The sequence below is a fragment of the Cornus florida genome, unplaced genomic scaffold (genome assembly GCF_030987335.1).
Source record: "Cornus florida cultivar Cherokee Brave unplaced genomic scaffold, ASM3098733v1 CherokeeBrave_3.0.0_Hap2_Chr11, whole genome shotgun sequence".
NCBI lineage: Eukaryota > Viridiplantae > Streptophyta > Magnoliopsida > Cornales > Cornaceae > Cornus > Cornus florida.
In genome coordinates, this window is record NW_026775581.1 from 61,972,337 (window position 1) to 61,995,541 (window position 23,205).

Genomic DNA, 23,205 nt, shown 5'->3' on the forward strand with positions numbered 1-23,205 from the left:
AAATCCTTTTCCTGCATATTAGACCTCACTTGGGTTCCTACATATCACTGTGTGTATATATACATATTTATATATATATATAGGCTGTTCATATTGATTATGATTTTTATACTTTTGATAATTCAATTGATTGAAACCCAAATGCATTTTCTATTGTCCCTCAATAGAATTCATTTTAGAGAGAGCAAACAATTGATTTTGGAGAGAAGACATTAGAGGAGAATGCTTGAAAAGGGAGAAAAAGGGTAGTGCAAAAGTGTGCAAAAAACCCCTTCTATTTTCAAAGGGGTATTTTGGGTAGTGCAAAAGGGTATTTTTGGTATTAAAGGCCAATTTTTGCTCACATGCACAGCACATGCCAAATTTGTTGGTCAGAAGCCCTTATTTGCAACTTTTTTTAATTAAAGGGGTGGAGTTTGAATAACAGAAGTGTTATTTGCATATTTTAAAAATTACAGGAGTGTTTTTTGCACTTACTCCCATTTTTTTATTACAAAACATGCCAATAAAACTAACAGTTAAACAATTATTACTTTAAAATGTAGATTTCTAAATATTGAGGGATAGAGGAGTAATTTTACTACCCTCCCTCTCCCGCGGAAATCAACGAATTTCCCACTCGGAAAGCTTTTAGATGAATTATTTGACCAAGACACCCCTATTACCAAAACGCAACATCAATGCTTGTGCAAGAAAATTGAGGGTATCTTAGACTTTTCACCTCAAAACTAACAACTAATTCTGTTATTTGGCATCACTCCCCCGCTCTTTGATCTCTCTCGCCCTCTCTCTCTCTCTCTCTCTATACACATCTATATATATTATATACATATATAGTTGTATTGCTTGTGTTTTCCACAACAACTGCTCTGAAGCTCACATGGCGAGAGCTAAAATCATCAAGAACTCATTGATAACTCTGGACCCATCACTGTTCATGCACTTGCTTTTAATCTCTCCATTCTGTTCACTCCTCTTCTCTCCCAAGAAGAGCCCAAGAACCCACCATCTCTCTTCGTCACCAACCCTCTCTCTCTTCTTTCTCTCTCTACTCATCTTCTTCACTTTCTTGGGAATCTCCATTCTCAGCTTCATACCCATCTCTCACAACTCACTACCCCTCTCTGTCCCTTCTCTCTCACCTTCTTCTTCATTCCCTCCTCTGCTCTCAGCTTCTCTCTCTGCTATGGTCTCCAACACTGAAATTGATGAGCCAACACTGTCAAACAGTGTGATGGTGCCGTTGCCGGTCCACGGAGTCACCGGAAATGTGTCCAAGGAGGAGAGAGAGTTTTGGAAGCAACCGGACGGAGATGGGTACCGGCCGTGTTTGGATTTCGGAATTGAGTACAGACGAAATTCGGCAAGGGTTTCGAAGGAGAAGAGGAGGTTCTTGGTGGTGGTGGTATCAGGAGGACTGAATCAACAGAGGAATCAGATAGTTGATGCAGTTGTTATTGCCAGAATTCTTGAAGCTGCGCTGGTTGTGCCAATTTTGCAGGTTAATCACATTTGGGGAGATGACAGGTATAAACAAAATTAAATAAATTTCATGTTTTTAGTCCTTGGGATGCAAATTTATTAATTGGAATGTCTGAATTGCATTTTATTTTCTTGTTTTGATAATTTTATGTCATGGGTTGATTTAATTTTGGCTCTTTTATTCATTTCTTGTCAATATCATCCAGATTTTGTTTATTTCTCAATGACCATTCATTTTCATATTGATGCAATGCGAAAACTAAGCATATGTTTGGGATGAAAATTATTGGAATTTCTGAATTGGATTTTATTTTCTTATTCTTGGATAATTTCATGTCATGGTAAATTTAATTTTGACTCCTTTTTGTTTATATATTGTCAATAATTTTTCACTTGGACTTGCTATATTTAGAACTTGATAATCCAGATTTTGTTTATTTCTCAAGAACCCTTCATTCATATTGATGCAATGCAAAAACTCAGCATATGCTTGTGATAGTCATGAAGAATTTAAGTTGTAACGTTCTTTTACCTGAATTTATTGAGCTACAGAAGTGAATTTTGGACTCTTTGGTACTAATAATGTTGATGCAATGCAAAAACTGATTAATGGGACAAAGGCTTTGCTGATTTGAGTTTGAATTAAGAGATATTTATACTTGATTTGCAGTGAATTTTCCGACATTTTTGACGTTGAACATTTCAAGAAGACTTTACAAGCTGATGTTCGAGTCGTATCATCTTTACCGTCCACTCATTTGGTTTCAAGGCAATCCATTGAAACTCAGATTCCATTCCATGCTCCTCCATTTTGGATTCGTGCCCGGTTCTTCAAACGAGTAAGAAACAAACAGAGGCTTTTATTCAATACTTTGGTTGCATGGTAGATGAGGTAAAGAAGGAAATACAATCAGAAATGAAGTTCCAAAGTTCTTTTTTTTCATCTTTTCTTTTGTTCCCTTTTCTCGGCATCCAAGCAATTCATAAGCATTTAGATGTTTTTATTATGTTTCATTTGCTAAGGTGAGATAAGGGTGTACTTCAAATTATCCATTTAAGGTTCAGAAAATTTTTGGTAGGTAAAATGGTCATCTGAAGGTTGCATGAATGGTTATGATTTTTAGTTGAAGATTCACCTGATTTGCACTAACTCATCTTGTTTGAAAGAGACTATGTAATTCAAGTCCTAGAACAATAGTATATGATTTATACTTTGTTACATTTGGTTTCATGTAGCTAAATGAAGAAGGTCTTCTAGTACTGAAAGGGTTAGATTCTAAGCTCTCCAAGAATCTTCCACCTGATCTTCAGAAGCTTCGATGTAAGGTAAACAGAAGAAGATCAGTTAGTATTATCGAATTCAGATATAAATTCCCAACAGTATGGTTATTTATAATTGTTCTATGCGACAATTTTGGTAATTCTTTCAATTTCTCTTAAATCAGGTAGCATTCCATGCACTAAGATTTGCAGCGCCAATTCGTGAGCTTGGGAATCGGCTTGCTAAGAGGATGTGGATTGAAGGGCCATACATTGCCACTCATATGAGGTTAGAGAAGGATGTGTGGGTCAGAACTGGATGTCTTACTGGTTTAGGCCCCGAATATGATGACATTATCAGGAGAGATTGCGAGTCTCGGCCTGAATATCACACTGGAAGGTTGAACATGAGCTACATTCAGCGGCGGCTTGCTGGACTATGTCCTCTCAATGCACTAGAAGTGGCAAGGTAAATTAGAAACCAAGTATTTAAGCATAGTTGACCTAGCTTCATGTTCTCTCTTTTTTCACTCTTTTTTGAAATATGTCTGGAGGAGTCACATTTAAATTTGGTTCAAGTGCAGAGTACTCAAGGCTCTAGGGGCACCCAAAAATGCAAGAGTATATATTGCAGGAGGAGAGCCATTTGGGGGCACTCGAGCCCTACAACCGTTCGAGGCGGAATTCCCAAATTTAGTGACAAAGAAGATGTTGGCTCGAGATGGTGAGCTTACACCTTATGCCAACAGGTCATCTGTTTTAGCAGCCCTGGACTATATTGTCTCACTGAGCAGCGAGGTTTTTGTATCCTCCCACGGTGGTAACATGGGCCGAGCTATGCAGGTATGCAGCAGTTAAACAATTTTTATACCAGCAGCTCCCATGAACTTGTACTAATTGAACTTCAGAGTACACTCACTTCCTTTGTTATACCTGCCAAACCATTGCTCAAGTATCAGAGTCAAGAATGCTAAATGAATTACAGTGTCACCGTGGCTAAAACTTATGGGTAGTTAACACAACTTGTCCTTGATGTTGTGAATCTTGTGATGCTTTGGATGTGACATTAGTGGAATTTTAACAGTATATTGACAATATATAGTGTTCTAGTCATTTTAAAGTCACAACAAAACTTGGTAAAAGGGTTTGAAACTTTGAAGAATAAGCATGTAAATAACCATCAGACTAATCTCTATTGAAGTATATACAAAGTACACACTGACATGCACAATAACAAACCTGTGTAAGTTCATCCAATTAAAGTGAATATTTATACTGTATTTGTGTTGTTTATTTCACACAGGGTCACCGAGCATATGTGGGACATAGGAAATTTATAATGCCAAACAAGCGTGCGATGCTTCCTTTCTTCGAAGAAGCATTCATTTCTCATGAAGAATTCAGCAGCATCATGAGGAAGCTGCACAGGAAATCTCAGGGGCAGCCTGAGCTGAGGACTAACAAGAGAGATCGGGATGTGATTGCGTATCCAGTATCTGAGTGCATGTGTAAGTACTAAGCAAGACAAAACACATTTGTAATCAATCAAAAGAGCTGACTGAGGCTTTTGTAAGCCGTTCGAGAGGATTTGCCTATTCTTCAAGGCCTCTCCTCGACTCTTGTATGTGTAGCATTTTGTTCATATTGTATTGAAAAATTTTCTGTTTATAGAACCCCATGCCACAATTGATCTCTCCCTTGCAGCTTTTGGATCATAGCTTTAATTCCTTATGGTATACATAGACACAATAAGCATTAACTTCGATTCTGTGAGAACTATGGGGAGGATTGCAAGCCTCAAGAGAGTGGTATTAAAATATCAGCTGAAAAATTGATTTGAAATTTGTTTAGAAAAGATGAGCACAGAATATACCAGTAGTTTAAAGAAAATAAAAATAATGATAATCATCATAGAATGAATTTATAGACAAACTAAAGTTGTGAATACTAATCGAAGTTAAAAGTCAAGTTCAGCAGGCTTCAAATAGTGATTTAGCATTCATAGACTTGAGTTGCATATGTATATTGTCATCCTTGACAGATTTTACTACTGAAATAACTTGGATGCAAGCTAGACTACTTTGAATTAAGAATGAAGAAGCAGCATTTGCTTGACAGATTAAATTCACAACGAAGAGCGAGATGGAAAGAGAGAGACATACTCGTGCAGTTTGATTTTATTTGGAACAGAAACATAATGCTGCTAGACATGTATGGTCCTAAGAGGAACAATGAATGATACCCTCGAACTTCCACTTGTAGGCTGGCCAAACCCACACTTAAAGACCCGGAGATATCAAAACAATTGAGTAATAAATGAACACAGAATACAAGAGGAAATAAAATAGAATAAATAACAATGCTGAAAGAAAACTAAATTAATAAATATTATAATATCTTATACAAAATTTCCAAATGATAAATAATGCATCTCCAACATACAACTTGGGAATCCAAATATCATGGACCCCTATAAATCTCGTATTGAAAATGCCTATATTGAACACAATATTAGCAGTGTCCGTGTGACGTCCTTTTGTTTAGAAATTTGAAGCGTTCGGCATATAACATAGCGTTGGAGAGAAGCAATACATTTTCTCTTATATCTTTAATGGACATTTTTTCACATAAGTACATAACAATTACTGGCATAGACATGCATTCATGAGAATGTATTTGCATTCATATGTCTTAAAATATAACAACCAAAATAATCTGTTTTTACAGCAAATGAATATATTGTGTATCCAAAACTAGAGTAAATACTCTTGTTTGGCCACGCATGATTACATAATGAAGCATCATCAAAAAGAGAGAATGGGGACAACCTTTCAAATATATTCCGCCCTCCTCAAGAAACAAGGATCTTCTGAAGAGAGGACCTGAGAATTAACAAACCGTTCAAATGGTGCAACTGTGACATGGAGGTCACGGGTTTGAATTACGGAAACAGCCTCTTCGCATATGGGGATAAGGCTGCATACATCTAACCCTCTCTAGACCCCACAATGGCGGGTGCCTTGTGCACTGGATTAGCCCCTTTTTGGCCTAATGGACCAATTCATGACAAGCACAATGTGAGTATTTCCAAACCCTGGCCAGTTTTTACTGCTGCGGAGACTATTGAAAGACCTGGTACTCCTCAAGATTTCTAGTAACCAAAGGATAACAAGCTTGACCATTCCCAATAGATGAACAACTACTAAAGCAGTTGCAGTTTTTATCCTCTGATTCAGTGAGGCTAATTGCAAATGCATGCAGAGTGGAAATGCCAAAGCTTATGCCAGATGAAGAACCCACATAATGTAGGAAACACAAACAATGCTCTCAAGTCAAACTGGCATTAAAATTAATGTTTCTCCTCCTGTTAGAGAATTTGTGCTTGCAGATTTTCAATGCTGACAGTTCTTCAGGTTTAATAGTCCTCAACTAAGCTCGAGTCCTAGCAAACCGTATGACTTCCATTCTACAATCCTTCAAAAATGTGGGTTGCAGTGCAGATTGAACATAATGCACAAAGTTGCCTCTTTGCAAGCATTCCAACCCAAGCAGGGGGATAATCAAACAGTTGTTACCAATATCATTATCATAAAGGCCTATTCAACAGAGTGAATTCTCATCAAAATTTATAAACCACCCCATCTAATGTAATCACGAAAACCGCAACTAACACAGTGCTATCAACCCTCTGAAAGGATATCTGATACGGAGAGACACATGCTAAAAGAGTGAGCCTTCTTAATTTCCTCATATGTAGGGTATCCTCTGCCAATGTCCTGACGATAATTAGACCACATTGTTGTTGTTTTCATTCTATCAAGCAAACTTGCCTCCATTGCTTCACCCTCAGACTCAGTCCCCTCATTTGTTCCCTCCAACGCCTTCAATATTTGCCTCATTGTAGGCCTACTACTGGGATCTGGATATACACATAACAATCCCAAATGAAGCACCCTCTCAACTTCTTCTTCACTGTACCCACCCTTGGCCTTTAGCCGCTCATCCAGAGCACTAATCAATTCCCCTCTCTCCATCAGCCCTGACACCAAATCAATCAACCCCGGCTTCCCTTCTTGGATGGGACCTCGTCCACACACTACCTCTAGAACCAAGATCCCAAAACCGTACACATCAGTTTGAACCGAGGCACGCCCTGTTCGAACAAATTCCGGTGACGTGTACCCCACAGTGCCAACCACTTGTGTCGTGCTAGGCAATTCTCCCCAATTGTGCATTCGGGCGAATCCAAAATCCCCTAACCTGGCATTCATATCCTTATCGAGTAACACATTGCTTGCCTTAATATCTCTATGCAAGACCCTTGATTCCCATCCCTCATGCAAATACAATACCCCACAAGCCACGTCTTTTAATACCTTAATCCTCTCTTCCCAACTCAACACCATACTATCTTCACACCCAAAAAGCCTCTTATCCAAACTCCCATTTTCCATATAATCATACACCAAAATTAAGCTTCTTTTCTCTCTCTTACACCAACCCCTCAATCCTACCAAGTTTCTATGCTTCAACCTGCCTAAACTTGAAACCTCGGCCAAGAATTCTCTCATCCCATGCTCATTTTCGAGTGAAATACACTTTATGGCCACTTCAACTCCTCCCACCAAAACCCCTCTAAAGACTTTTCCATTCCCGCCACACCCAATTACACTTTTTTCTGAAAACCCATTAGTTGCTTTGTAAATCTCTTGATAATCCATCCGATGAGGCCAATACTCCAACTCCCAATCTTCCAATTTCACTCCCGCTTTCCTTTTCTTTCTCTTGAGCAAAACCACAAACACCACAGCTGCAAATCCAATAACAAACACACTACCAACACTAACCCCCACAATGAACCCTTTCGAACGAAAAACCGAACCATTCCAAGCAACAAACGATGGCAAATTCTTCGTAACCAAAGCGTCACCAATGGAGAAATTCGAATTGCTAAAGCTCCATGACAAAATCATATGAGCTTCAACCCATTTCCCAGTGGCAGCAGAAAACCCAACATACATTTGATCCAAGAAAACATCAGAAAGATCAAGAAACACATTTACCAAAGGCCTTTTAGGCTTTCTCAAGCCCGCCCGAGCCATAGTAACGTTAAGATTCGAATCAAAATAATCAATCCACACTTGATAGTTCTCACCATTGTTGAGCATCACTGTCCGAAACTCTGAACTATCATCATCCCCAACCCAGAACCCAGCTTCATGAGCTGCCTTAGAAGATAGAGAATTCACGTTGACCCCAACATGATTGCCACTAGGATCATTGAATTCTTGGTTCTTGAACACGTCGAACTCGACGGCGAACAAATGGTTATCTGGGTCGTCATTATTGGTGAAATTGAGGAGGCCCAGAAACTGAGCTGAGCCTGCGCCTTGGATTCCGGTAGTGGGTACGAAAATGAAGGCGAAGCCATGGGCGGGGACGCGGTGAGGATAGGGAGAGATGGAGAAAATGAAGGACGTTGAGAAGGGAAGGAGGTGAGATGAGTTTGGGGGTCTAGTGGGTATTGGGTGTGGGTACAGAGATCGGCCTATAGAGTAGGTGGTGTCGTTGGTGAGAGTGAGGATAGAAGATTGGATTAAGGCGTCGCCTAAGAGGTGGAGGATGGACGAATTGAAGCTGTTGAATGTGAAATCGATGCCTGAAACTGAGTAGAAGAAGACGAAGGAGGTAAAAAGAAGGAAGGGGAATGTTTGAGGAGACATTGGAGGACTGAGGAGAAAAGAGCATCCGGACGCCCACCTAGGTAGCAATGTAGCATGGACGAGTAAAATTCAGAAAACACGCGCAACACAACATGGACACTGTAATGTTTGGCAGCACGAACGAAATTGCACCTTGGAGGTTTTTTTAAAAAAATTATTACAAATTTTGAATTAAAATTCCTCTAATATTAAATTTATGGCATCAGTGATGTGACTATGTAAAATGTTAAATTGGTTATATTATAAAAATAGTATATTGAACTTTTTAAATGAATCACTTATTTTGGAATGAAGAAAAATAAAAAGTTGAACCTTTATTTTGAAATGAAGAAAATATTATATAAAATTTGTATTAAATAGTGCAAGTGTTTTGCCCAAATGATAGGAAAATTTTCTATATAAGAGTGTCCATATTTGAGTCTTCTTTAATCATCAATTCTTAACATTTAAAATAAATAAATAAATGTGTTAGAGCATTTGGTACGGGACCATTAATAGAGAAAAAGTGTGAAAAGTAAAGAGGGCCCGGGGTGGGGGGTATTTTGTGGCCGCATAAGTAGAGTATCATTTTCGTGGCCCCATAGAGTCTTCTTTATGCTCTTCTCCATAAACACATAAGTGTTTGTATATGATCTATCATTTTATTTTAATATTTTATTGGCAGCTTCTATCTCTTCAAGTTGATATTTTTATATGTTTTGAAACGGTTCTTTTATTTATTAAATAACTATTTTAATAAATACTAATTCTCATCCTCAATCATTCTTATTTTCAATAATTCTCTTTCTGTGAGCAACTTGTTGGAATTAATTAAAAATTATAAATGCCACTCTATAAATATTAATTGACAACTTCAATAATTCTCTTTATGTGAGCAACTTGTTTGAATTAATTAAAAATTATGAATGCATCCATTTGTGAAACATTTATGGAGTGTCGTCGTGTCCAACACAGTACGTAAGGAAAAGTATATTGGACTCTCCGCACACTTCTGTTGAACAGATTTCTCTTATTCAAATTATATTTTTTCTCCCTTCAAAGTTTAAGTCAAAGTCAAAGTCAAATAATTGAAAAAAGAATCAAATATCTTTTGATATTTGAGCAACTTATAATCAGATTATGAAATTTCCACTTGCCCTGACCGCTAATCTCCCGAGCACGGGAGGAGATTCATTTGTGCTCTTTTCTCTTCCCAAGCCCACTTTTCTCTTCCCAAGCCGTCGCTCCTCGCCTTCCTCCATCTGATTCCTCCCCAGTTTTTATTGTGGGAGCGGGGAAGTGTCGTTCGCTGCTACTCACTGATTAATAATCTCGACATGATGTAAATAGTTTTCTCGGTGGATAATTTCACTCCGTTTTTTGTTAGTTTTCCTTACTATCGTCGAAATTTCACTATGAGCAACGTCTCTCATGTTTCATCGTGAGTTTGTAGATGTAGTATGGCACATAGTGATTTTCTTGCCGGGACAAAAAAAAAATAATAATAAATAAATAAATCTACCGAGCACGGATATTTTTAGGAATGAGTTGTACTTGTATCATATTTGTGATGGACATGCACTCTTTGAACAAATATTTCATATATATGTCCATAAACAAAAATTAAATTTTATTATTTTGGACATTTAACTAACATTTTGGCACACTTCGTTAACTTTTCGGACACTTACATCGATGCATTATACTTCTTCCGTCCCATATTAAAAGTTCACTTCGAGAATTATAACTCACAAATCCGAAGTTGACTTTTAATATGAGACAGAGGTAGTAACATTTAACATTTCTAATATAAGTCTATCAGATAATCTTGAAAATAATATGAACACGTTATGAAATGTTCAACTTTTTTCTTTAAAAAAAAAAAAAAAATAGTATTATACACATGATCACAAGTGAATTATAAAATGATATTTATGTTGGTAAAATATATGTTTCATGTAACTTTTAAGATATAATAACCTTTATACTAATATGATATGAGATAATTAACAATATGCTAAGAAATGATTAATTAAATATACAATTATATATTTAATTAAATATGCAAAATGAAACAATAAATTAATAAATAGTAAATAAAGAACATGTACCGAAGCAAGTATTGAATACTATGTCCTTAAGACAGATTCGCCCCACTATGGTGTTAACAGACTCAGTGGTGTCTATCTCCCAGGATACAATGGTCTACATCCACCAGTAGTAGTACTACAAACTCATGGATACGGCAAACTTCCTTCGTGTAATACTCTCTCTGACTTAAAAATGTATCTATACTATATAAATACTGAATTGGGCCGAACCAAATGGTTCAGACCAATCTTAATATGGCTCAATGAAATTGGATTAGGGTCTAAGTGGTTCGAACCAATTAACCTATGGTTTGAACCCACTTGGGTTGAGTTCAAGTTTAGAGAGGGAGATAGAAGAAAATGAAAATGAATGATTTGCTAATAATCCAAAGGGGGGTATTTATAGACAACAAGGTGCCTTTTTGGGTTGGGTGCAACCCTTTGGAAAAAACTAAAAAATAGTTTTTAATTAAGGTACCTTTTTCGATTGGATGTGTCTTTTCATTATTGGACACAACCATTTATATGTGTCTTTTCACACTGACACATGCACTCCAATTGATTGCAATGGTTCACATGATGTCTGTTCACCAATAGACACATCCACTCCAATAGGTTGCAATGGTTCACATGATATCTATTCACCAATAGACACATCCACTCCAACAAGTTGCAATGGTTCACATGAATAGTTATGTCTGTTGGTTTTGAGTTGCATCTTTTCATCCCATAACCAACCAGTAATCGCACCTGTTCAGTCAAATGAATCTATTGATGACTAATCAAACAATTTTCATTCACAATTTCTAACAATTTATTCATTTGAAATAAAAACACTATTATGGTAAAGTAGTAGAATAACAATATTTATGATATAAGAGTCATTACAATAATGATATAATTTCATTTTCTAAATAATTTCAAAGCCACTCTTAGTATAAAAATCTTAGTATAAATCATAAATGAATTAATTTTTTATAATACCTTTACTCAATAAAGTACAGAAAATCTCTCTCAATTTGTAACATTTTCCAGTAAACCCTCATCTAATTTTTCACTAAAGAACCCCCCTCGACTTGTAGTCATTTGCAATAAATCCCTCTTTTCTAATGTTTTACCAAATAACCCCCCTTAACTATCTAAGAGGGTAAAAGTGTTGATATTTGGACCAAAATGCCCTTTTATTTAAATCTTAATTTTTTTGAACTTCAAAAATTCATATCTCGCAATCCATACATCCAAATATTACAAATAATATACGCACAAAAAGCTTATAAAACAAGAATTTCATAAATATAAGATTTGTTTAACAAAACTTCATAACCAGAGACAAAATAGACAATCTAAAAATCTACTATAACAATCTTATTTTATTTTATTTTTTATAAAATACTCGGGTTATTTGCAAGAAATTTTTTAGAATTATTTATTTTTATATGGAGCCTAACATATGAAAAAATTATCCCCAATGGAGATCGAATATTTATTTTTATTTATTTTTTAAATGGTGAGTTTATAAAAGAATAAAAACACTTTGACACAAAATAAAAAACACTTTGACACTTTTATATATTTTGCTCCGTATGTAAATGAATAATTCTGAATTTTTTTTTTTTTTTTTTTTTTTTTTTTTTTTTTTTTTTTTTTGCAAATATCTCAAGTATTTTATTTTTTTTAAAATAAAATAAGATTGTTGGAGTAGATTTTTAGATTGTTGGAGTAAATAAAATAACCCCACTCGACTTGTAGTACTTTCCAATAAATCTCCCTATTCTATCTTTTTACCAAAGAACCCCCCCTCAACTATCTAAGGGGGTAAAAGAGTATATTTGGACCAAAATGTCTTTTTATTTAAATCTTTTTTTTTTTTTTTAATTTCAAAGATTCATATCTCACAAACCGTACATCCAAATATTACAAATAATATATGCACATAAATTTTATAAATTAAGGATTCCAGAAATATAAGATTTGTTTAACAAAACTTCATAACCAGAGAGAAATAGACAATCTAAAAATCTACTGCAACAATCTTATTTTATTTTATTTTTTATAAAATACTGGGGTTATTTGCAAGAAATTATTTAGAATTATTCATTTTTATATGAAGTCTAACATATAAAAGAATTAGCCCCAATAGAGACCGAATATTCATTTTTATTTATTTTTTAAATGGTGAGTTTATAAAAGAATAAAAATATTTTGACGCAAAATATGATATTTCATTAAATCAATCTCTGTTGGGGCTAAATTTTTTTTATATATTTGGCTCCATATGTAACTAAATAATTCACCTATTTATCTTTAGTTATGAAGGTTTGTTGTTAAAATCTTATATTTTTGGAATTCTTATTTTATAAGGTTTTCGTGCATATATTATTTACAATTTTTAAATGTACGGTTTGTGAGATGTGAATTTTTAAAGTCGGGGAGAATTAAAATTTAAACAAAAGGGTATTTTGGTCCAAATATCAATTTTTTTACCCACTTTAGATAGTTGAGGGAGGGTTCTTTGAAAAAAAAATTAGACAAGTGGGATTTATTAGAAAAAAAATTACAAGTTGAGGGGGGTTATTTGGTAAAAAAATAGACAAGGGGGATTTACTAAAAAATTCTACAAGTTGAGAGGAGTTTTTTTTTGTACTTTACCCCAATAGATATATATAAATAAAAATTTCATATTTATATATAATCGTGTCCTTGTCGTACCCGTATCTTAATTTTTTAAAAATTTGACATGTTGGCATGGCTATGTCGTGACGTGTCCATGCTACATAGCTACTAATTTTTTCTCCCTCTAAAATATCCTAGTTAGGGAATGGAGTTTTTCAAAAATCATTTGAGGGTTTTTCATTCCAAAACCTTGGTTCAAGTGTAGGGACTTGAACATTAGAGAGATGTACGTTAGAGATAGAAAACTCATAAGGAGACTTGAGTAAGTCTCAAATCACTCCACCAAGGATTTGTACAAACTAATGAAGGTCCTTTACCTCTTTCTTCTTCCTTGGAGCCTCACATTTGCTTTTTTAGTTTTGCTTTTAGGAATCACCCATATGACCTCCATTGATGACCTTGGAAGGAGATGAGAAAACCAAACCTTAATGTAGAGAGAAAAAATGTTATTTTCTTGTATCACACTAATAGTGCTCAAAAGCTTATCCCCAATGAAATGCCTTTATATATATAGGCACTTGTCTTGGAAATTTTAATTCTCAATCTCTATAAGAAAAGTGTTATCTCCAATCTCATGGGTCTCCACACCAGTTGTAGGGTATGTGTGAGAATCCATTGGGCTTACTAACCTTTTAATTCTAATAAATTAATAATTGACCGGGTTCAACTACCATAGACCCAATTCAATTAATTGATAAATAATTTCTACCCCACTAAAAGAAATTAATTGCATTCCAGTCGGATAGTAAAAAAATCAGCAAGTTAATATTGCAACTTGACCCCTCTATGTATAATTAACTATCGGATAATTAAAGTCACCAATCTAACCACTAATTAATATATTCATTTTGGTCCGTTGATTATTTTCAATTCGATCACAATAAAACATTTGTTTGACAAAAATAATAATTTTGTAAATAAATACATAAAAAACTATGTTTGTTCAAAACATATTAAGGCCTTCGAGTTTATTTTGTGATCAACAACAATCAATACAAAATAATTACAAGTAGCACCGATGCAAATATTGAGAATATAATACTCTAACTATTAATTAACAAATTACCCAAAGAGTCGCTCATAGGATTTCAAAGGTTCCACCGATCAAATAAAGTAATTATTAATTACTAAAAGATTTTATACATCTCGCGTGCTTGAGAGTCAAATGTCATGATTGTGAAATAGAGCAATTGTATACGACGGCTTTCATAATATACTTCAACTTATCGCGGATCCGGTTCATATCTTAATTAATAAAAGAATCCATCATTTATTACAGACTATAAACCATTTATAATTATTATTTATATACTTGTATTAAATACCATAATATATATATAAATCTCTTGGGCAATTAAGTTGACAACATCAATTCTATAATAAATCGAAACATAATACATTACATTCACCAATTGTATAAATTATTAATATAAATTCGGATAAACAAGAAACATATGTCTCTACAACCTAAATAAAATTTGTTATGCCAAGTCATACAAATAACAACAATCCTATCTCATAAACCCTTAGTTGATGATCAAATCATTTGGACTCACAACCCATGAGGAATTTTCTCCTTTATATCAATATCCCACGCCACTCACCCAATAATTTTTTTTGTAGCTTATTGTCACGCCCTGTAATACCCCTAATTTTAAAAGGGACAGTCCTGGAATTTAATAAATTGTTTAAATAGTATTTTTATTTAATTAATTGTTTAAATTGTATTTTATGTAATCAATTGGTTAAATTGCATTTGTTTATTTCTTTGGTGTGGTTTAATTGTTTTAAATTGTTTTAGGGCATTTAATTATTTATTTGCTTTAATTTAATTATTTTATTTATTTATCTGAATTTAGGGTTTTATGTTTCTAGTTTAGCCGACACTGTTTTAAACCTAGAATATTCAATGGGCCAAGTTATTTATCGATTAGGGTTAATGTTTAAGTCTATAAATATAATCGCATGTGGGTTTAGGGTTTTAGAAAATTCAATAAAACCTATTTACGTAACAAAGTTCTACAAAGAATAGTGAGATACAGAGAGAGAAAAGAGAGGAGGTTTAGACCAAGGTTGGACCAAGAAGGAGGAAGGAGAGGTGTTTTTGGGGTTGAACCAAGGCATTGGAGGAGCAGACTTGCAGTATAGGACACGAACATAGCTTACAGAGACGGTGAATTAGAATTTCAAATCTGAAATTCAAAGGCAAGTTTTGTTATTCTCTCTCCCGTTAATTCGTGTTCTGTGCATGACTAGTTGGACTCCAGCGGTTAAATAAAGGTTAAAACAGATTTAAACCAACATAGTAACATGTTTTATGCATGCATGAATTTAGTTTAATCTTTGAATTAACATCATGAATTATCTGCTTTGAATAATTTTTTTTGATGTTTTGCTATTTGTATCATGTATAGGGGATGTTTCAGTTTTGTTGCGGTTGGGATTAGTGATGTGATTAGATGTCTTGTAATCACTCTAAGACTGAGTTTGAACTCTAGAACAAGTGTTTAGAACAATATTGAATTGCACTAAATTAAACTGAAGTAAATTCTGTTGCTCTTGTTTAAAATTGGATAACAGAGGTTTTGTAATCATAGCTTTTAAGCTTGTGTTCCATGCATGTTTTAGTTGAATATCAGTGGTTTAATATATGCCTAGGACTGAGTTTGAACTTGAACAAAGATTTAAAAACATCTCAGAGACTCTGTAATCACCGGAGTTGGAGCAGACGAAGCTGGATCAGGCAACAGTTGCAAAGGGGAAAGGAGCAGGCTCTAAATTACCAATAGAGCCGGCTCAAAGTGGATGGAGCCGGCTCTATAAAGGACTTGGAGCCGGCTCAATGTTGAAGGAGCCGGCTCTAAGTGAATTTTAGAGTAGGCTCAATGTTTTTGTTGAGCCTGCTCTATTCTTGCCTCGCACAGTAGTGTTTTAAGGGGCTGTTTGGGTTTTCTGGGTTCTACACTTCATTTTAATTGTTTTAAGTGATGTATGGGACTATATAAGACTGGTATTATGATGGAAAAATATAAATTCATAATTGGTTTGAAGGATAGAGCAAGGAGAACCTAAGAGGAAACGGGTAGCTTGAACACTGTCTAGTTGGTTTTAATTACTGTAACTTGGCAAAGATATTTTATATAATTTAATTATATATAATCATATATTTTTTACAGTGTTATGAATACGGTAAATTAATTACATTTAACTATACTTAGCTTGGATTTAAATTGATATTTAATTTGTATCAATTTATTGGCTGTTTTGGAGGATTTAAATGTTATGTCTTATTCTAGCTATTTAAATGATTGGAGCATGATATTTAGATTCTGTAGTGAATACCTAATATTGATATATGTATGAATTTATACAAATGCATATACTAAAGGATGGTTGTTGATTATATAGTGTTGTTTTAATAACTATGCTATATGGAGAATTTGTATGTACCGGTATGGGACGGTGACATATTAGGTATGGATTAGTCAAACACTAAATCCTACCTAATTTGGATTAAGGTATGGATTAACCCTATGAGTTAAGTCCATCACCTACTTGTGTCATATCAATCAAATAATTGAATGACTTAATATGGTTTCAGGATGGATTTGCTTTACATTTATCAAACCACTTTTCAGATGGTTGATATTTTGTAATAGGAGGACACGGACTTTATATATTTATTATATGTGCCATGGTATGAGCTTGAGTCTCAGGACCATGGTTAGGGTGCGTATATTGCCTAGGATGGATAGCTGGACAGAGGTGTTGTTCCCTGGTAGGTCTAGATACACATGATCACAGTATGTGCGATTTGCATGGTATCTCTATTCAGGCTGAGACAGACCTTTTTGGACTAGTGAGCGTCCTATAGTATGTACTTATACATATATGGACTACTCTAGATATTGTTGAGTCTTTCTAGTATGTATCTGCGTATCGGATTCCTGTTTGGATTGTAGTAGATCAGGACTTGCATGTGGGCCTGACCCACCCTTATATTTTTCAGGTACTCGTCAGTTCCAGGGTTAGAGTTTGATCGTGCAGAGCAGATACAGACTTCTATTCTACCAACAACGTAGGACTTCTTTCCAGATATTAGATTTGGATTTTATCTTCAGTTTTCTTCCATGCAGTTTGGGATTTTATTAGGGGTCCACTAGAGATGGATTCCCGAGTTGTTAAACTTATGGAGTTTGGATTGTCAAGGTTTAAATATTTATATTTGAGGATTTATTTTAGTTTCTTTCAGCTTAAATTTTATCTCTTTAATCACTTTTGTATTCCGTGTTCGTTTTAAAATAGTAATTGTTTGATATCCCTCGGATTTGGGCCTGAGCCTGATCAACCTGTGTCTCGGATCCGAGGGGTATCACACGCCCCGCCTATGGAGGTTGTACCACGCAGGCGACACGTAGACGCTGAGGAGGACGCTGCATGGCAAGTGGAGTTTCTAGAGTCTTCCGGAATAGTCTAGAGTTGTGTGAAAGATTCTAGATATGTGTAGTATATTCTAGAAGTGTGTGGAAGGTTCTAGAATTCTCCAGAATTGTGTGGAGTAGTATGGAGGGTTCTAGAATGTTGTAGATATGTATGGAGATGTGTAGAAGGTGGAAGAAGATTCTAGAGAATCAATCTCCACCGTTGGTTAGAATGCATCCTAGCCATCCATTAGGGATGGGGATGCCTATAAATAGGAGTGGGACTTCATTTTGCAACCAACAAGTCCTAGAGTGAGTCTTGAGAGCCTTGTAGAGAGTTTGAGTGCTAGCCTTGTACAAAGCATTCTTTGAAGTAATAGAAGTGTTCTTTCCTTGCTAACTTAAGTGCCTTAGTGTGTGCTAGTGTGCAAGCCAAGTGAAGAGAGGACGAGGGCCACTACAACACTAGTAAGCGCACGAGGGGAGTGTGTTAGCTAAGGTGTGCACGAGAGTTAGGCTGACCAAGTATTTGCGAGAGTGGAAGCAACGTCTTGGTGCCGTACGGGAGCAGCTAGAGTGGTGCTGAAACTCTAAGCCCGTGACAGTTGGTATCAGAGCCAGGTTCGTCAAGGGAGCTTTGTTGGAGTAGACATGGCTAGCGGAGGAAACCACCAAGTCCACATCTTAGAGCAGAGCTTGGAGGAGAAGCTTGCCACACACTTGGTCTACACGGAGACCAAGTTTAATAGGCTCGAGAGAAGAATGGCGGAGCTCTACGAGCTGATTGATGGCATCGCCAACAAGGCGCAAGAGAAAGAAAGGGACTTACATGATCGGGTAGACGACTTGCGTATGGAGATTGTCGAGTATAAGAAGGAGCTCTCCCAGGCGCGCGAGGTCGTGGTGAAGCCAAGGAAGAAGAAGTCGCCGGAGCCCAAGGAGTATGATGGGAAAAGGAATGCGCGCTAGATTGACAACTTCTTCTGGCACATGGAGCAGTACTTCGAGTGCATGGAGATCGAAGATGATGAGAAGAAGGTGCAGACAGGCACTATGTACCTCACAGACACCGCCGCTCTATGGTGGAGGCAGCGCTTCACCGGTAGGGGCGCAAGAGCAGTTGATACATGGGAGGAGTTCAAGAGGCAGCTCAAGAGGCAGTTCTACCTTGAGTGCGTTGAGGACCTCGCCATAATCAACCTAAGGCGCCTGAAGCAGAAGGGCAGCATAAGGGAGTATGTGAAGGAGTACTCCAACTTGATGCTGGAGATCCCAGAGATGCCGGAGCGGCAACGCGTGTGCTTGTTCATTGATGGGTTGCAGTCTTGGGTAGCCACAGAGCTGAGAAGGAGGGAGCCTAGAGACTTGGCATCCGCAATGGCTATAGCGGAGCGCCTTGAAGACTTTAGGCGCGATGACAAGAGGGCCACATCTCCTAGGAGGGACCACGGCAAAGGTGGGGGAGACCGTCGCTTCAAGAAAAGGGGCTCGCCCAAGTCAAGTGATGATGAGCACAGCGATGAGGAGAGACGCCCACGCCATGATAAGGGCAAGGACCATGGAGAGAGGTCTAAGGCTAGTGGCAAAGGGGAGCCCCATGATAAGGGCAAGTGGGAGCCGAAGTGCTACTTGTGCGAAGGGCCGCACATATTGCGACACTGCCCCAACAAGAAGACCATGAGCGCCCTTATGAAGGATAAGGGTAAAGGCAAGGCGGAGGACGATGCGGACAGCGATGAAGACAGGTACATGGGGGCTATGCAGATGCTGAGTAGCATGACGCATGACACCAAGAAGAAGGGCAAGGTGAAGAAGGTAGCCGGGGTGCGCTATGTGGATGCGCAAGTTGGTGGCAAAGCCGTGCAAGCGTTGGTGGACACGGGCGCCACACACAACTTCATTACCCTGGAGGAGGCGCAACGACTTGGCTTGGAGATGCGCAAGACGGAGGGCTGGATCAAGGCCGGCAACTCCGAGGAGGCACGCGTGAGTAGAGTGTGCAAGGAGGTGAAGCTATGCATGCAAGGATGGAAGGGCAAGGCCGACTTCCAGGTTGCGGAGATGGACGACCACGACATGGTGCTGGGGCTAGAGTTCATGGATAGGAACAACGCCGCGCCACTACCATGCCTTGGTGCGTTGATGATACTTGGAGGTGAGGAAGGCAAGGCCGCATGCATGGTGCCGCTCGTGGGCAGGAAGGAGAGTCCAGAGGTGGCAATCAACACGATGGAGCTCGTGAGGACCTCACATCTCCCGAAGGGCGCGCGTACGTTTGGGCCAAGGACATATGCGCAAGTGCTGATGACCTGCGAGAGGCTAGGTCAGCTGAAGAAACCGTGACGAGGGCGTCACGGAAATGGGTGGGGGAGAATGTCACGCCCCGCCTATGGAGGTTGTACCACGCAGGCGACACGTAGACGCTGAGGAGGACGCTGCATGGCAACTGCATGGCAAGTGGAGTTTCTAGAGTCTTCAGGAATAGTCTAGAGTTGTGTGGAAGATTCTAAACATGTGTAGTATATTCTAGAAGTGTGTGGAAGGTTCTAGAATTCTCCAGAATTGTGTGGAGTAGTATGGAGGGTTCTAAAATGTTGTAGATATGTATGGAGATGTGTAGAAGGTGGAAGAAGATTCTAAAGAATCAATCTCCACCGTTGGTTAGAATGCATCCTAGCCATCCATTAGGGATGGGGATGCCTATAAATAGGAGTGGGACTTCATTTTGCAACCAACAAGTCTTAGAGTGAGTCTTGAGAGCCTTGTAGAGAGTTTGAGTGCTAGCCTTGTACAAAGTATTCTTTGAAGTAATAGAAGTGTTCTTTTCTTGCTAACTTAAGTGCCTTAGTGTGTGCTAGTGTGCAAGCCAAGTGAAGATAGGGCGAGGGCCACTACAACACTAGTAAGCGCACGAGGGGAATGTGTTAGCTAAGGTGTGCACGAGAGTTAGGCTGACCAAGTACTTGCGAGAGTGGAAACAACGTCTTGGTGCCGTACGAGAGCAGCCAGAGTGGTGCTGAAACTCTAAGCCGGTGGCATTATGCCCCTCAAATAGGATATCTCATTCTTACATGTTATTTGCTTGAACTTTTTCTTCCCCTGTATGGCACTTTATCCAACAACGATGTAAATCGATCACAGGAATCACAACCTGGAGTGGAATTATTGATTGGGCAGTCACCACTGGAAGTCCCAACAAGCCTCAATTCACGATCTGCAAGATGGCCCTAGCATCAACTGTGTACAATCTATGGAAGGAGAGGAATGATCGATTATTTGCTGGGAAGACCTCATCTCAAAACATGGTCCTTGATCGGATCACCTCTTCGATATCCTCCAAGCTATCAACTGGCATTCTCAAGGACTCTGAATCCTCTTGAAGCCTTCTTATTGACCATCGAATACCATAAGTTGAGCTCTCGACCGAGCTCTTGCCATCGTCCACTGGATGATTGTATATCCATTGTTAATGGAGACCAGGGGTGTCAATTCAAGTCTTCAATCGCCCAAATTCATCCACAAAATTTTAAGTGAGCAGATCACTAACAGGTAAAAAGTTGATAACCCATTACAATTAAGGGTCGTTAAGAGTGACTACCTGTCTTAATTGCTCAAACAAAACTCTTCTTTTTTTTTTTTTTTTTTTTTTTTTTTTAATCTACTGTAAGAATGAACAATTTTTTTTCTGGTATTCAACAACCATAATAGTAATCTTATTAATATTGCTGGAGTTCTAATATTATTAATATTAATATTTTTTGTTATATTAATATTTTATTTACATTTTCTGTTTCTATTTCTCTCAATTCTCGTTTTTATCTCTTCTACCTTTTATCTCTCCTTCTGTTTCTCTTTCCTCCAATTTTTTTTTTTTTAAGTTGTATAGTGACTTTTTCTAAAATAGAAAATAAAATAAAATAAATAAATTGTAACGCGTGAGATTGGAGACCTTCATTACCAATGGCTAACTAAAGATTCTATATTTACGCTCTAAACAGAGATACGGGATATATTTTTGCTTCCTTTGTGAGCCTTCAATGCTTATTTGGGTTGGCCCAATGTTTATTTTGTCCTCGCTGTTTCGGCCATGGCATGTTTGCCTTGGGCCCTATTGGGCAGGGTTGTTTGGCTTCTGTAGCCCTTTCTGTAATTATTTTAAACATGTATACATTGCTTGAATTTCCGGGAAAAAAAGAAGCAGAACGTTACGTTCGTTTAAGGGTTATACTGGGTAGCTGTCTAAAATATTTTTTAAAAAATATATTTTTATTTTTTTGGTACTCGGTTGTCTGCAAAATATTTATGAAAACGATATACTCGATCTCAATCTCGACATAAATCTTTGTCAAACATCGATAAAATAAAAATAAAAATAAAAAAATATTTTTATTAAAAAAAAATTACTTTTAAAAAAATTATTTTACGTCCAAACTGTGTGAAGGTGTAAGATTTTCAATCAAACTAGCCTCTAATCATGGGAAAAAATTTCAATGCTCTTGAGTCTGGAATACTTATTATATACAGTAGTAGTTGGCCAATTAAAACTTCCCATTACGTTGGAAATAACAATTCTCTCCTCGTTGCAAATACTTCAGTAGGATGTAACAATTCTTTCCTGGTGATCGCATTAAATCGGTTCTGATTCATTTTTATTGTACTTTATATTTTGATAAATTTTGGGACACTACGTGTAATTCTACGAGTTGTACTATTTGGCCTGATAAATACAAAACCGATTTCAAGTGACAGAAAAAAAAAAAAAAATAGATCATTTAAAATCAAAATATAAGATGCCTTCCGAAAAACCACTCTTTAAAATAAATCAACAAAAACAACTTTATTTACTAACCAAAAAGAAAAAAAATAAAAAATAAAAATAACACCCAAAAAAAGTAACAATTAAAAATTTAACAAAATAATAACGAAAGAAAACACAAACAAATCAATAAACTAAGAATTTAAGTTCTTCAATCATCGATTCGTTTTAATTTTCAAAAAATTATATGAAATTTTGCTCCTCTATATTTTGTAGAAATAATATTTTTTATAGATATCTTATAAAAGCATTCCAATACATTCAGATATGCGAACCCAATTTGAAAAAATGAAAATATATATATATATATATATATATATATATATATATATATATATATATAAAGACTTTGTTTTTCTATTGTTCTAAATACAGAAAAGAAAAAAAGATCAAAAGAAATTATGCATGAGATGAAATTTTAAAATAATTGAATTATGAAAATAATTATATTTAAATTGGAAGAATTTTAGGATTATTATGTTATTAAAATAATTATATTTGAGTTAAAATTTTAAGTTAATTGCCGTCATATTTTGATATAAGTCTATTTTTATCGTGGTAATTGTCAATCATATTATTTTTCATAATTAATACTTACGTGATACATCTGCAACATTTAAAAATTTCTCGTTATTTGAGAGGGATCCCGTGCATTTAGTATTTACAAATTCTCGTGATTTGACGGGAGTAAGATCTGAATGGTCTTAAACTATTGGATATAAGTCTTGCCACGTAAGCAGTGAGTGTCAAAGGCAGCTATC

The 23,205-nt window shown here is 36.5% G+C and overlaps 2 protein-coding genes across 2 annotated transcripts; one reads left to right on the forward strand and one right to left on the reverse strand.

Annotated features, from left to right (window-relative positions):
• The first annotated feature begins 880 nt into the window (after positions 1-880).
• LOC132285975 (O-fucosyltransferase 37) lies at positions 881-4,370 on the forward strand. Its single transcript, XM_059788219.1, has 6 exons — positions 881-1,527; positions 2,153-2,321; positions 2,719-2,808; positions 2,928-3,211; positions 3,327-3,585; positions 4,046-4,370. The coding sequence occupies exons 1-6, from the start codon at positions 881-883 to the stop codon at positions 4,259-4,261; spliced, it is 1,665 nt and encodes a 554-aa protein (XP_059644202.1). The 3' UTR covers positions 4,262-4,370.
• Positions 4,371-5,217: 847 nt separating this feature from the next.
• Positions 5,218-8,565, reverse strand: LOC132285974 (probable L-type lectin-domain containing receptor kinase VII.2). Its single transcript, XM_059788217.1, has one exon. It carries the CDS (start codon positions 8,463-8,465, stop codon positions 6,423-6,425), a length of 2,043 nt encoding a protein of 680 aa, XP_059644200.1. The 5' UTR covers positions 8,466-8,565; the 3' UTR covers positions 5,218-6,422.
• Positions 8,566-23,205: the final 14,640 nt, after the last annotated feature.

Excerpts from the sequence above, each read along its gene's own strand:
- LOC132285975 (XM_059788219.1), top strand. The coding sequence starts at position 881 with ATGGCGAGAGCTAAAATCATCAAGAACTCATTGATAACTCTGGACCCA. Across the intron at positions 1,528-2,152 it reads CACATTTGGGGAGATGACAG|TGAATTTTCCGACATTTTTG; the intron begins GTATAAACAAAA and ends CTTGATTTGCAG. Across the intron at positions 2,322-2,718 it reads GTGCCCGGTTCTTCAAACGA|CTAAATGAAGAAGGTCTTCT; the intron begins GTAAGAAACAAA and ends GGTTTCATGTAG.
- LOC132285974 (XM_059788217.1), bottom strand. The coding sequence starts at position 8,465 with ATGTCTCCTCAAACATTCCCCTTCCTTCTTTTTACCTCCTTCGTCTTC.